This window comes from Trematomus bernacchii, unplaced genomic scaffold (genome assembly GCF_902827165.1).
Source record: "Trematomus bernacchii unplaced genomic scaffold, fTreBer1.1, whole genome shotgun sequence".
Classification (NCBI taxonomy): Eukaryota; Metazoa; Chordata; class Actinopteri; order Perciformes; family Nototheniidae; genus Trematomus; species Trematomus bernacchii.
Genome location: NW_022987686.1, coordinates 385,263 through 400,922, shown reverse-complemented (window position 1 = coordinate 400,922; position 15,660 = coordinate 385,263). Strand labels below are relative to the sequence as shown.

The following is a 15,660-nucleotide window of genomic DNA, read 5'->3' as shown; positions in this document are numbered from 1 at the left end:
TCTTCAGAAAATCTAAATCTATTTCAGTGTAGCTCACAAGGTTTGGAAGAATATGTTACTTCCTCTTTTGCAATATATGCCGACATTTAAGGGAAATATGGCTTTAGTTTCTATAAATATCTGAGGGGGGGGGGACCTGTCAATCATCCTGTTTATTTATGATAATGCAACCAAGGTATCACACTGACTTACTGAAAGAGAAACTGCATTTAGGCTTGCTTGATAATACTCTGATAACCTTTTTAATGAGCAAACTTGCATAATACAGTACATCAATATATCATATAACAATAATGATAAAACCCCAGAAGTGCATAACCTGGAGAAAGTGAGGCCGGCAATGAGTTAACACACACACACACACATTCACACACAGGCACATGAGGTCACGGACACACAAAAACGCACACATGCATGACAGATATCTTCTTTCTACACGTCTGCACAGCTGGCTGGCTGAGGGATGTGTGTGTGTGTGTATCATGAATTTGCTCGGGGAGTGGAACGGCAAGTTTAGCCCTCCTTTCAAAACAAAGCCAGGAATAGACCAACAGCGCACTTCTCTCAATCGCGCCACGGGGAAAGATAAACTGTCATAATACCCCCGTGCTGATCAAAGATGCGATAAAGAGCGTATTGAGCTGAAGGCTGTGACTGTGTGTGTCTCTTCAACAAGAGGGGGGGGGGGGGGGGGGACTCATGGGAGAACTTGGGGCATTTTGCCAGTGGAGGCCAACAGAAGGGATAGAGAGAAAGTGTGTGTGTGTGTGAGAGGTGATTAAATCTGATAAGAAGCAAAACAAATGGAGGTAAAGACCGGGTGAAAGAGCAAGAGGAATTACGGGTGCAGGGCGAAAACAAATATCCAAAAACAGAAGACGGAGTTGATTACATGGGGAAAAATCTGCTCAGGATGGGGAGAAGACGAAATAACGAGCCTGACCGATATGTCGCCGTGGCCAATATACAAAAAAAAAAGGACAGTAGAGAAATGCCAAAGATGCATTACATACGTTGTCCACTAGAGAGCGCTGAACTGTATATTTTTACGCTAACATTTTCCGGTTTGTACATTTTTAGGTCGTAATTGTTCCAAAAATAATCTAAAGGATTGTTATCGGAAATGTTTTTCGTCATACATTCATTACAAAAAACGTAATATATGTTTTCGTCATCCGTCATCATATCTCGCTTTTGATACCGTAAAAGCCATTCAATGTCGTAATTAGTTCCTCTCTAAATGAAATACCGGTTGTCACTGTTAGTTGTGTAGTCCGTCCTTGATTCAAATCTTTTGCGTGTTTTGGAAGGAGAATCAGTTTTTATAATTGATGGATTCTTTATTGAAACATGAGTTTGTTTGGCGGCACTGAAAACAAATAAACCCGTTTCTGTTCTGAAGGCATTTCTGACCGAGTATCTCAAAGAATGCTTATTGGCTTGACAAAATAATCCAGTATGACTTGGCTCTACGGAAAAAAGGCATATATGGTAAAAGAAAACAAGATAAGATGAAAACAGGAATTGGATTTAAATGAGACACTTGTTTTCCACCAGATAACAGATTCCTTCTGAACTCACTAAGCAAGACTTCACCTCTGTCCATCCAAACGCAGAGACATTAACAAGTCAGTGTTAGACCGAGAAACACTTTCTAAGTTATGTTGGCAGTGATATTTGTAGTTACAGTAAAGAAAAATATGATAAATTAAACAGACCACATCTGGACTCAAACCATTATTCTGCTAAAACTCTGGCTCTTGACTGGATGGAGCATCTCAAGTCCAGAAAGGCAATAAAAAACATTCCTGGCCGTAATGTCTCTCCCTGCAGGTCCCGTCTACTATCTGATAGAAGTGAACGCTGCCATCTTGGCAGGAAATGCTTACCGAAAAGCATTTGCGTGAGCGTGTCTGTGCCAAAAGCTTTCATCAGTAACAACCGTCTGCATCTGAACCGTCAAGTGTTTGGGAACTAAAGAGCAACTGTTTGATTTGAGAGTCGGTCCAACAGAGAGACTTGAAAGAGTTGCGTAAATAAATGTGTTGCAAGAGTTTGAAGGTAAATCAAGGTTATAACTGTAAAACGAATTTGCTATGTCCATGTCTCTGTTTCCTTTCAAGGCTGGGCTCAGGACCTGAAAGTATCAAAAACTGGTAAGAAATCAAAGTGGGTCAGATTTTTAGTCTTGGCTACTAATCTTTGATCAGATATTTCCAGAAAATGTGTCTTAATTGAGATTTTTGAGCAAATTGAGAGCAGCAAAACATTGGTATATTCCCCTATTTAAAAAGGGCTATAGACATGGAGTAATATACTGTTTCATTTGGAGTTTTGTTTCTCTCAACCAACTGAGTTCAAAGGTCACCTGTGATGCAAAATCCACTTTTCCCCGTCTTTTAAACATAATTATGTGTCTCCTTTGTGTAAAGAGAATGGGAAAGTTTCCGGATAAAATATTCTCTCTGTTTTTATCATGATGAGCAGATCAGATTTTGTCCACTTCGTGATTTCACAATGTTTTTTAGAGTTGTGCAACCATTAGCCAATCACGAACCAAGGTAACACCCCAGGTAACATCACCTGAATCTCCTCCTAGAGCACCATTTTGTTTTTTTAAACCAATCATCTCGCAGAGGGGCGTGGCCAGCAGCAGCTCATTAGCATTTAAAGCTACAGACACAGAATCAGCACTTGTGAAACAGGGCTAAAACAGAGGGGTTTATGGCAAGCTACAATGCTCTGCTTGGTAGTTCAACCAAGATACATGTTTTGTATATATCTGAGACCTATAATATATAGCTGAAAAATAGTATAATAGGGGACCTTTAAGTGCATTAATCTCTCCTTTTAGCTCTTTTTTGGTCTCCACCAACTCCTGAAGGAATTATGTTGCTCTTTAGCTGCTAAATGCTACACTTTGCTCACAAGCTAGTCGCTAACATGGTTTGGTTTTGGGCAAGTAGCGCACAATGGGTTTATAAAATAGCTTCCTTCAGCTAGTTAACAATGTTGATGAGCGCCTTGATACTGAAACAAAAAGTGTAAAGTGCGGTAAAACCAAAACACGGAGCTGAAAGACGCTAAAGTGTCCTGAAAAGCCGTGAGAAACTGCAGAGTGATATTTCTCATTGGCCATATCATTATGAGTAAGTCTATTCCCTTTACACATGCTCACTTGGTTTATTATACGTTTATTATAAGCTTTAATTTGCACATTTTAGACGGTATCATTATACAGTAATTAAGTAAGTATTGAACGGTTGTGTAAAAACAAAATAAAGTGTGTGAAGTTTAGCTTATTTTGTAACAAAGACATAATAACAGTTTTAATAGCTTATACTCTTATAGGTTTATTAGCACCAATATTGAACATTTTAAATAATATCTATTTTAGATTTTAAATGCCAGTGCTACCATGCACATACTCGCATGTATAAAAAAAAAACACATTCGCACACTCAGCAACCTTCACACACACAGTCAAGTCTTCATTGCAGGCCGCACTACTGCCACACGTCTCTGGTCCTTATGCCCTTTCAGATTAAAGGGAAATACCACTCAATTTTAGCTTAAAAATGTTCATAGGTCGTAGAAAAGTGTGGACTGTGAAACAGATTGTTCACATCTCCGCCTTGCAGACAAGAGGCAGAGGAGTCTGGGATGTAAAGCTCTGCTGCACACACTCCGAGGTGGAAAGACGATGATACAGTCCAGAGTGTTTTATTTTCTCGGGGATCAGGGGACATTTTCCAGCGTGGAATCCATCACGCTGTCACAATAAAGAAGCTCGAGGAACAAAAGAAAAAAGTCTCCCCGAGGTTTCAAAGTGAGTCTCCCTTTTCCTTTGCGATGACAGATTACACTCTTTAACTTTGAGGAAGAGCGGCTCGTAAATACTGATATCTGCTCGGCTTAAAAACAGGAAATGTGAGCTTAGTGGAGTGATATTCCCCTTTAAGTGACCCCCCCCCCCCCCCCCCCCCCACAAAAAAAGGTGCAATAGTAAATATGCTTTGTAATACAGTACATTTTGTCAGCTGCTACTAACTGTTGGACAAAGGCAATGTTTTTTATATCTACGGTTCTACGCTTGGTTGGACTCAGGAATGCTGGGGCAAAGAGTCCAAGGAAATAAGTGTTTTATACTTCAAAAAAATCTCCTTTTTCCATTTTTCCTTTAAAGATCATCCGAGTTCATCCCTTTCTATTTTGAGTTTTGATGTCATCTGCCCGTGCTAAGCAGAGAAATTCAGTTTTGTTTTGCAGGTTTTGTAGGTTGTGTGTGAGGTCCACGGTGTATAGCTATATATACTGTATGTGTGAGACTGAGAAAGCGAGGCGGGAGAGTGGGGGGCTGCGGAGGAATGAGGGAGTACAGGGTCAGAGCGAGGGGACGGGCTTGTTCAGTCAGCCGGCGGATGAAGAATTGATCCGGGGGGAAATCTTTTTTCGGCACAGAGGGGGAAACAGAAAAAGAAATCTGTCTGAGCGGCTGTAGAAAAAAAGAAATCCTCATTTTGCTGCATTTTCCTGAAAACCTGTGATTGCATTAACATACCGTCTGTTTTTCAGTCTCTCCTTTCAGAGTTTTTTTCAGTAGCGCCTCCAAGATTTGTTTGTTCCAGACAGGTCATTTCTCTTTTTTCTGTCTCTGCCTCCTTCCCCCTTCCCCCCCCCCCACGCATCATTAGAGCTTTATCTCAGCGCCAGCTCCTCACCTCTCCCTCCTTATTCTGGCCGTCTCTCTGCACTTGATTGCTTGTTTTCTTTCAAGCGCCGCCATGTCTTTTTTTTTTTTTTATCCAGTGAGCTTTACCTCTCCCTTTTTTATTCCTCACATTCCAGCAGTGTCAAAGTGCTCTGTCCTTGGGTCCTCATTGGACTTCCTCTTCATGCATTCAGCCATTTTATTCCACCATTTTTGTTACATTCCTGGATTTTCCATCCAAATTTCCAACTATCCCCCAATCAGGGTTTCTTTGGTCGCCCGTTGCGCGGCAGGTTCTCCACCGTGTTGCTGAGGCGGTATTTGACGATGATGCTGTGCACGGTGGACTTGGGCATCCTCAGCTCCTGCCCGATGGCCCCCTCCGACTTGCCGTCCTTCCAGAGGTCCACCACGCGCTGCCGCTGCCCCACGTCGTGCTCCTTGGTCTTCTGGCACGCAGCGTTCGGCCCCCAGGCGGCTCCCCACGCAGCTCCCCCGGCGGCCCCAGCAGCGGCTTCTGTGGGGGCAGACAAGCGGCAGACTGTAGTGGAGACTCGGAGAGGGGGGGAGCAGGAAAATGTCACACTTTACTCGTCCCCGTAGGGAATTCTCTTTTAGTCTGGCGGGGGGTTCACTGTCCTGCTCAAGGACACTTCAGCAGGGCGGGTGCTCCACTTGAAGGGCCCTAATTTCTACGCCCCCTAAAAAAAGATGCCTAGTATGTGGGACTCCTTTGATGAGAAGCTTCCTCCTGAAACAAGTGTTCCAAACAATGCAGTCAAGATATATCGTGTGAGAAAAGCACATGGAGCATTTGGTGTATCATTACATTTTTGTAGTTCACAGAGTGCAGCAAAAGTCGTGCCATGGCAGACATGCATATTTCTGGATATGTTTTGTGTACTCAAGCAAGGGAGCTTCTCTCAGGAGACGGCTATTAACGGAGGGAAGCTTGGAGGTCGCAGAATCAGAGAATTGTGTTGTTTTAACTCTCTGGCTGACTTTCTTTCCCTCCCCAGCTGAGGTCAGGAACCAGCGCGACCCCAATCAGAACCATAAATGTGGCCTCATGTGCGTGCTTGTGCCCTGCCAGAGTTCAGGGTGTTCAAACTGCACTGCGAGGCCCCCACAAAGCCAAACTCTTGCGCGGGACTATTTCTGAACATCCAGCGCCGGGCCCAGCCCTCCCGCCGCTCCACGAGTCACAACACGACGTTTACACAACCAAATGCCTTCTGTGGTTTCTGTTCCTCTCAAAATACCTCGGTACAAAGTCCGAAATGTTTTCTTGGCATGGCCAGACACAGAGCATAATGACATTTTCAGAGATAGGCCCTGGCTCTCTAGAATGCAATGCCTTTGACAGATGTCTTGGTCTACAATTACATAAATCAAGATCCTCTGAGTGAGAGGCAGAGAGCGCTGGGTGTTGTGGTTTCTTTAGGGCAAAGCTATTGGGGAATATCGGGTTTTACCAGTTATCTTTGCCACATCGCCGCAATCTAAACATCTCCGAACACGAACACACATGCAGTGCGTCTGGCGAGCATATGCCGTTACCAAACTCATTACGAGGAAATAAATTCACAGGCTTCCTTTGACACACAGCAGGCGAGGAGAGTTGGACAAGACGGAACAAATTCTTTATTTTTCTACACAATAACTAATCATAGCCACAATGAAGGGAAAAAAATAAACACGGAGAAGCAAACACAGACAGGTTTGATAGCGAGCCAGACTGCGTTTTTTCACTGTTGCACAATGTGTCGTTACTGCTGAGTCTGGAGGTTTTTGAGGTGGGACCATGTTAAGAGATGAAAATGCCTTAATATAGCAGTCAGCACGTTCCTGTTTGATTTTTGGTAATGTCTATTTCAGGTGTCTATCTGGCAGCCACATCAGAAGCTGCAGATGTGTTTTTCCAATATGGACCCCTTTGTGGCAGCTTTCGCAACTTAAGCTGCGCGGGGAGATAAAGTGTCGACTCAAAGTGCTTAAAGCGGTCTCGCTTTAGAATCCATCAGGTAGTGCTTATTCCTCACATATTAGAGGATTAGACTGAAATCTAAGAGTTCAACAGCACTCCATCACAACACGTTTGCTCGCAGGAATTTTCCTGAAATTCCCAGAAGAAGTCATTTTGATTCTGAATGTTTTTCCACAACAACATAACCATATAAAGATGCAATTCAAAGACACATTGTGAACTGCCCATCCTCGAGAGACTGAAACAACTGTGATTACTGAGCTTGAGCTGCTTGTGTTTTCTCATACAGATTACTGATTCTGCTATAGAAAATTGAAGAATTGCTCAGCAACTGTGTGTGCAGACCTCCTTGCTGAAGTCCTTAATACAAAGTGAAATTTAAGCAGCACTAAACTTATTTATTATTTCACTTTCACAAAATGGTGAGACCTGCAAACAGAGCAATACAAAAAAATCAAAGCAGCACAGGCCAAAAATATTCCTGTCTTTAGGTACTTAGTATGGTTCAAGCTCGAGAGACACTAGATCCAACATTTCCCATAATGCAACTGAGGCTTTTGTCCGACCCTCCTCACCTCCATCTGTCCAACTCCATGTTCCTACTTTGTAACGCAGGCTTTGCGCTATTAACCAGTTATCTCCAAGCCCAGGCAGAGAGCACCCTGATGACATCACTATGACATAATCAGGGTTATTTTCTCCTCCAGAGCCACAGAGGTCATTTCACAACAGTTTACAGAGGCTGAAAAGTACTCTTAAAGGTGGGGTAGGTAAGTTTGAGAAACCGGCTCGAGATACACTTTTTGTTATATTCCATGGAATGCTCTTAACATCCCGATAGCAATGAATATCTTAAGTGCTTTGACAAAAAATCCATAAAAAAATGTCATCTGTGGAAGCCGTAGTACTGTAAAAAGCACGACCAATCATTTTAGCCGGCCCGGCTAAAATAACTGGATGGCCTACCTGCCTGTCAGCCTTCCATCTGTGCACAAACTTATCTCGTGCCCTCATTGGTCATGTGCGCGTTCGTGTGTGTTGGAGGAGGGGCTCTGTAAGGAAGTGGCAGATTTTCTCCGGTCGTGTATTTTCAAATTCTAGCGATCTCGAGCCGGTTTCTCAAACTTACCTACCCCACCTTTAACTGCGAGGTAACACTATCTTATGTGTGAAATTGGTGGAAGACGTTTCCTGTCCAAATCTTCCCATAATGATCTTCTATCACCAAGTATGAAAAGGCAATTATTTACCTCCTCAAGGAAGCATAAATCAGGTTTAAACTGCAGACATATCAAAAGCACAGTTATTCTTGTGTGAATTATATTGAATACTATAATTATTGTTTTTGATTGACTGGGACAGGTCCACCCCTCTCGCTCTCACACCCACACACAGAGCACCTGCACCCGCATGTGCAGACTTAAACTCTCTCTCACCCCTTAAGCAATTTCAAAAACACTTTTCCACACACCGACAGAGATATCAAACCCAAAATGCTGCACTTTTATAGAGAATTACAATTACAATGCCATTGTTTCAAATATATCTACGTGTAATTCGGTCTTACATATTTTATAGTTTGACCAACTTTGAGATCCTTACTATTCTGTTTTTTTTTTTTTAACCTGGACTGTATTTTCCCATGTTTTTGAGTCTAACTGGGACAAAAGGTATGAAATTGGTCCAGTATTGAGCAAGAGGGCTGCAAATCAAACCTATTGCGAGACGCTACACTGTCAATGTATGTCCACATTAACTATATGACCCTGTCAACAGCAAAAACACTGGAAAAAGTAAAAAAATGTATGATGCACAATGGCCCCAATAGGCATAAATTACAGCCGTCTTGACAGCACTCTTGCTCAATAAGGACCGATTTAGAAAATGATTGCACTCATTAGTCACACAAAACACAGGAAAACAGGGTCAAAGTGGAAAAATAAACAAAGTAATTCTCAACGTTTGTGATAGAAAAAAAATGGGATGTGAATGGAGCTTTAAAAACGTACCTGATATGAAGGATCCGGGCGACATCTGACTGTAGTTGGCCCCTCCCATGAGGAGGGCGCTCGGGGGGGGCGGGGGTGAATGGGGCTCCGTAGTTGTGAGGGGTTGCGTAGGGTCCCGGGGGAATGGGCTGCACAGAGGAAGAGAGGATGTGATTTATATAAACAGAGGATATAAGATAAATAAGACAAATCACTTTTTGATGATGTACAGTAAGCCGACACATAAATCTGCTGACTCAACACGTTGAAGTCCACAGGTGGGTGACAGGATAATGGGCTCTCTGTGTTTTCATTGGCCGGCCTCCATTTGGATTTTTCCCACTGAATGAAGGCAGGTTTTAACGTGTGAGTGTGGCTGAGGTTTTTATTGGGTGTGGTTAAGAGCAGTCATTAAAGAAATACTCATGTTTAAACTTAATAAGAAGTAGCAACACCAAATTAAGTCAAAGTATTTGGTTAATGTACTCATGTACAGTAACTCGTGTAAAATTGCATAAAATCCCATTTCAGAATCTTATATATCTATTAATTACTGGATCATAATTTGTATGCATTATTGTGTTCACAGCTGGTACATTTGGAGTTCATTTGTATTCTTAATAAATATATATGTCTGTCAATGTCTGTTTATTAGCACTTGTGTAAATGTACTTCCCTCCAGTCCATCCCTATTAAAGTGTGTGTGTGTTTAATGAAAATACTCAAGTACAAGTTCCTCTATCTTGTACTTAAATACAGTGATTAAGTACATGTACTTCACTCCAGTCCACCCCTGTTAAAGTGTGTGTGTGTGTGTGTGTGTGTGTGTGTGTGTGTGCGTGTGTGTGTGTGTGTGTGTGTGACCGGGGGGGGGGGGGTGTTAGTAGCCTGCTGCTGACCTGGTGTGTGTGTGTGTGTGTGTGTGTGTGTGTGTGTGTGTGTGTGTGTGTGTGTGTGTGTGTGTGTGTGTGTGTGTGTGTGTGTGTGTGTGTGTGTGTGTGTGTGTGTGTGTGTGTGTGTGTGTGTGTGTGTGTGTGTGTGTGTGTGTGTTAGTAGCCTGCTGCTGACCTGAGGCCTGTACTACGAAGCTGGATTTTCTCTTAGCCGGCTAAATTCAGGGAAATCTCGGGCTTTCCGGTCCTACGACGCTGGTTCTCTTTTTAGCAGGCTAGATTTCCATGGTAACTTATGCTGAGCGGCAAACCTGCTCCGGAGCAGGTTAGGTGGCAGGCTAAGAGATCAACTCAGTGAAAGCACCGCCTGCTGACCAATCAGAGCTCCGTGTGCGGAGTTTAAAGCGATCAAGTCATATTACAGGATAGAGGAAATACAGAAAAACTGCCGTTGCAGGAAAGACAGCCGGCAAAAATCAACTGACTGTGTGAACGTGAAAATTAATAGAATATCCCCTCCCATCTTCAGAGCAATCTGACTATTATAATATTAGCGTTAAGAAAGCTTACTTAAATATCTGCCACGACATAAGTAACCGGATCAGAGTAACATTAAGTACAGTCCGCGGCACTGTGAGTGCAGACGTCGATGTGCCCCATTATCATTCATATCATATCACATCATAATGTATCATATATTTCCTTATCTGAGTCAGCTTCTTGAGCCGTATCTGGCCGTGCAACACTCACAGTGTCACATACTGTATGCAGAAGTATTATTTTAAGCAACACATTAAGTTGACGAAACACTCGAGTCAAATTCTCCTAATTAAAGTCAGATCCACTCGTGTCTTGGACGGGGCAGTGATTTCATAAACCTGTTAATGTACGCATTCAAACACTTTTTCTTTTACCAGCTGTATTCACCTTGCAGGTGCAGCTATGTGGCTTTTATCCTGGATAAAGTGTTTAAGACATGGATGTTTAAAGTTTAACTTCTTCATATTTGACTAATATTAAAGTTCTCTTTTCATTCAGGAAGTATGACGCTGCGCTGTCAGTACGCTTGTCCGTGTTTGAGATTGGTCGAATGCTCCAGATACCACCCCTTTCATGTGAACGCGCACCGAACTAGATAGGACACGGCTGGCTTGAGCGATCCACTTGATAACCAGCGTCGGAGTACAGCTTAGCGCCAGCGCGTATGTTTTGGCTTAGGCCAACCGGCTAACTCCAACATATCCAGGTTAAGTTGAACCAGCTTCGTAGTACAGGCCTCAGGTGTGTGTGTGTGTGTGTGTGTGTGTGTGTGTGTGTGTGTGTGTGTGTGTGTGTGTGTGTGTGTGTGTGTGTGTTAGTTGTTAGTAGCCTGCTGCTGACCGGGGGGGATGTGTGTGTGTTAGTAGCCTGCTGCTGACCTGGGTGTGTGTGTGTGTGTGTGTGTGTGTGTGTGTGTGTGTGTGTGTGTGTGTGTGTTGTGTGTGTGTGTGTGTGTGTGTGTGTGTGTGTGTGTGTGTGTGTGTGTTGTGTGTGTGTGTGTGTGTGTGTGTGTGTGTGTGTGTGTGTGTGTGTGCATGCGTGTGTGTGTGTGTAGCCTGCTGCTGACCGGGTGGGTGTGTGACTCGGTGCCCTTGCTGGCCAGCCGGCTGAGGATGCTCCTCTCGGACATCTGCAGGCGGGCGGCGATGGGCGGGACCCTGCAGAGCGAGGCGGGGAGGCGGGTCACGTCGGCCTTCATGTCACTCAGCAGCTCCTCCAGCTGGTTCAACACTGCTGGGACACAAACAAACACCTCCGATCAACAATTTCACCTTTTAGCTCCAACTTCCTGCTTGTTTTGCACACTATTATTAATCACTTGGTACTTTATTTGATACAGACAAAAGGCCCTTCTATATCTCCATAGATGTGTACATGCCTGTTCTTTCTTGTACAATCAAATGTGTTCAGGCATATTATCAGCCTTATAATGGTTCGTAAAAAGCAAGTGTTTACCTTTTCCCTATTATTCATCTTTATACATAGGCTACAAAAGCATCTATTCATTTACACCTCTTATTCAACATTTTGTACGTAATTCTGATACCTTGATTGTCTTCCTAGGTTTACCGTTAGTTATATTGTTATTTACAGGGTCTGGATGCTATAAATAGACTGTAAATGTCTCATCTTAAAAGGTATAATGAACATGTTCTCTTCACATGAGGTTCTGTTTCTGTCACTCTGTCATCACATCCCTACATGGAATTAACTACCGATCCATTTGATAAATAGGTTTATAAGCGCCGTAATGTGCAGGTACACAAGAGCAGAAGTGCACTGAGCGTGTTATCCTTTCAACGGGAACGATATAAACAAGGACAGACTTGCCAGGGAGGCAGTGAGGAAATGTTTGGAGCATTGGAGCTATCACATAACAGCGTGTAAGTTTATCTGCTTGGCTTTACCGAAGCAGGAAGGAACAACGATTGCACCACAGTTTGTCAGATATGTTGATCTATTTTATGATACACTTGTGATTATCTTAACTTCAGTCACATGCTTTTATCCCATGGCAATACTAATGTTGAGGTATAATGTTGTATAATGTTTTTATAATTTCTATGCTATGACGTTTGTATTTTGTTTTTGTCTTTGCTTTGTACAGCCCTTTCAGGCATTTCTTGTGATTTGGGGCTATAATACATTTTGATTTGATTTGATTTGATTTGTTAGCCAATCTCTCCCAGCCCAAATGTGTTTGGTTACATACAGATATAAAAAAGGAACTTCCTGACCTTTGTGCAGCACGGCGTTGGCCGGCTTGTTTCCTGCCAGCGACTCCTTGCTGAGGTGCTGGTGGGACTCGGCCAGGCACTCCACCTCTGTGAAGCGGGCGTTGAGCGCCATGGCGGGGTGGGAGGGGTCCTGCGTCATGTTCAGGTACGCCGCCCGCCGCAGCTGCTCCTCGATCACCAGCGCCTGCTCCAACAGCTGCACGACAACGGGGGCAGATCATGAGGGAAATGGGGTTTCTTTGTGTGTCAAATTACACTCAAATCACCCATTTTATCTACTTGTAATTTCATCCCAAAAAAATGTTTTGGTCCGATTTTATGTATTTGTTGCAAGCATATACTAAAAAGCGCATGTAATGGAGTCAGTGTTATAAAATAAATACGGGGAAAAAAATACATAAAATAATAAATAAGTAAATATAATATATGGAATAAAGAGAGAAATAAATAAAATAAATAATCAATATGAAAATATAAAATTATTATTATTATCTATTTTATTTATTTATTATATCTAAAAAATATATCTGTGTATTGCATAAAATGTACTTAATTTTTTTAATTTGTATGTCATTTATTTATTTGTATTAAACGGACAAGTCAAATCAAGCAATCTGATTGGTTCTTACCCGTGATATACTGAGCGTATATCACGGGTAGAATTGTAGTTACTAGTTACTACAGCTAAGGGGGTTGTCGTGATATAATGACCATATAGTACCACGGCCTGTCGTGAGCTATTGCTTAAATATCCTCTATTGAAAGGCCGAGTTGTTAATCCACCGTGTTTCCTTGTCGGCATGGAAACAGTAATTCTAGTATTTTGAAATCAAGCTCCGTCCGGTACAAAAAGAGGTCATTTGCTGAAAATGTGTTGCACAAGAAGGGTAAAGGCTAAAAACATACTAATGGGAAATATCTATTTTTATTTTGTGCTATCTGGATTGCACAAACAAAAAGCTACAAATATTTAGAAGGGGGAGAGACGAAATACATGTTGAAATAAATAAGAAATAAGTAAATAAGAAATATGGTTTACAGAGAGAAATACATAAAAGAATGAATACATTATTTATTCAGTTATTTCTATATCTTTTTTTAAATACACCCGATTGAATATATTTAATGTATTTTTTCTGTACATTTGTTTATTTTTGTATAATGAAATGAGCAAAATAAGTGTTTAAAAGGTGTTACACAACAAGGTTAAAGGCTTAACACCTTCTAAGAGGAAATCGTTTTTTTATTTAGAGCTGTTTTATGCCATCATGATGACAGATTTACAAAGAAAACTACTATTATTTAGCAAGAGATAACGGGGAATGTGAAAGAGACGGAGATACAGTAAATGAGGATGTTGCGGCAGGATCTGAAACATGTGAGCGGCTCAAAAACAGGATGAGGGCTCTTCCAGAAATGCAGCGGTCAGCCAGTATGTGGGTGTCGGGGCATCGGTCAGGTGATGGAAGACACTGCGAAATGTGACTGAAATAGTTTCTGTCTGGTATTGAAATCTGTTATGTCATGTAGGTTTGCTTCAAACTGCTTTGTATGGACGTAATCGTTTACGTTACATTACATGATACTTGTTAGACGCTTTTATCCAACGCGACTTACATACTCAATACTGCGGACAATCCCCACAGGAGCAATTTGGGGTGAAGTGTCTTGCCCAGGGACACAACGACATGCTGACTGCAGTGGGGTTTGAACCTGTGCTCCCCTGATCCGAACACCAACGCACTAACCCACTGCGCCACACGCCTCCGTTTAATAATTTGAGCTTGTTTTAAAGGTGCCCTGTTATGTTCAGGTTTCATATTTGTATGTTGTGTCTCTACTGTGTCTATACTGCCTGTGCTGCAGCACCTTTTTTCACCCTCTGTTTGAAACCAGAGCCCAGTCTGCTCCATTTGGTTAGCTGGGCAGCTCTTTTGTGATTGGTCAACAGCTAAAATATGTCCCGCCCCCTTAACCTACAGTATAATGTACAATGTGTTGAAGAGCTAGCCAATTAAAGCGCTAGTTAGGACTGCTCAATTAATCGTATTTTAATCGCGATTACGATTATGGCTTGCAACGATTACGAAAACAACGTAATCGAAATAAAACGTTTTTTTTAAAATTATTATTATTACTTTTTTTTTTTTATTACTATTATTTATTTACTTTTTTTTGGTTTTTCAGTTGAATTATACTTAAAGTTCAGGGTAATCAACTGTTAAAATCAAATTTTCTCCAATAAATTGATGTTTTCAAAGTAAATGGATAATCGTTTTTAATAATCGTGATATCAATTATTGACCCAAATAATCGAGATTATGATTTTTGCCATAATCGAGCAGCCCTAGCGTTAGTGTTACGTAGTGATGTCGCTACATTATGGAAGTAAACAAAGCACTACAATGGAGGCGTTTCAAACAGATCTCCTTCAAACCCAACGTGAAGCTGGAGCTACGTCTCGTCTCACCTTGAAGCGTCGAGCCAGGAACTTGTTCTTCATCTCCAGGAAGTTGCCTTTATTCGCCTGCGACTTGAAAGGCTCGTTGACGATGGCGAACTGCGGGTCGTTCTGGATGTCCTGCCACCGGGCGTAGCCGTGACTGACACCAGGGTCAAGGGTCACGTAACACTTTTGGGTAGGAGACAGTGTATCCAACATCATAAAAGTAACATCACAGGGAAGCTAAGTACTAAACATTTTGTAGCTATTATCCTTCGACTGGAAAAGCTGTGACCCATATTAGAATTAATAATTTGGAAAATATGCTTGTTTGCTTTATTAGATGAAAAGAAATCTGTGCCTATAGTATAGAGCTAGAGCTAAGAGAAGCTTAGCACGGCCATTAGCATAACACCTAGCATATAGCAAGGGAAAATACCTAGCTTAGCGCTGTCCAAAGTAACAAAATATGCCTACTGACTTAATTGATTAACATTTGTATTTTTTTTTATTTGTATTCGTACAAAACAATACATTTAAAGACGAGATTTTTTTACTATTATTAATTGTTTTTTTTAAGTCTTTTACGTAGAATTGCGTGCTAACTAAAACACGTTAATCAATCTCTCCAGAACTTTTCCACAAAATGTCATTTTTCCATGTTTGCATCTTTGAATGGGTCAAACAAATGTGGTACTAAATATTAATTAGACACTAAATATACTTGGGAGGCTAATCATTTGAAGTTGCTAGCTAGTGTTAGCTGTTTGTACATGCCTTCAGCCTTCATTCAAAGGTAAGTAACAGACATAATAGTGGTATCTGACCCTATAGAAATAACATGTTGAGCCCAAAATAATA

At 41.7% G+C, this 15,660-nt stretch overlaps 1 protein-coding gene across 1 annotated transcript in view; it reads right to left on the bottom strand.

Moving 5' to 3' along the window:
- Window positions 1-4,765: 4,765 nt before the first annotated feature.
- chd3 (chromodomain helicase DNA binding protein 3) overlaps window positions 4,766-15,660 on the bottom strand; it is a 38,578-nt gene continuing 27,683 nt past the window's right edge. The window contains 6 exon segments of the mRNA XM_034136800.1: window positions 4,766-5,228; window positions 8,708-8,774; window positions 8,776-8,835; window positions 11,186-11,349; window positions 12,357-12,552; window positions 14,827-14,959. Coding sequence (XP_033992691.1) covers window positions 4,972-5,228; window positions 8,708-8,774; window positions 8,776-8,835; window positions 11,186-11,349; window positions 12,357-12,552; window positions 14,827-14,959 — 877 coding nt within the window. The 3' untranslated portion in view covers window positions 4,766-4,971.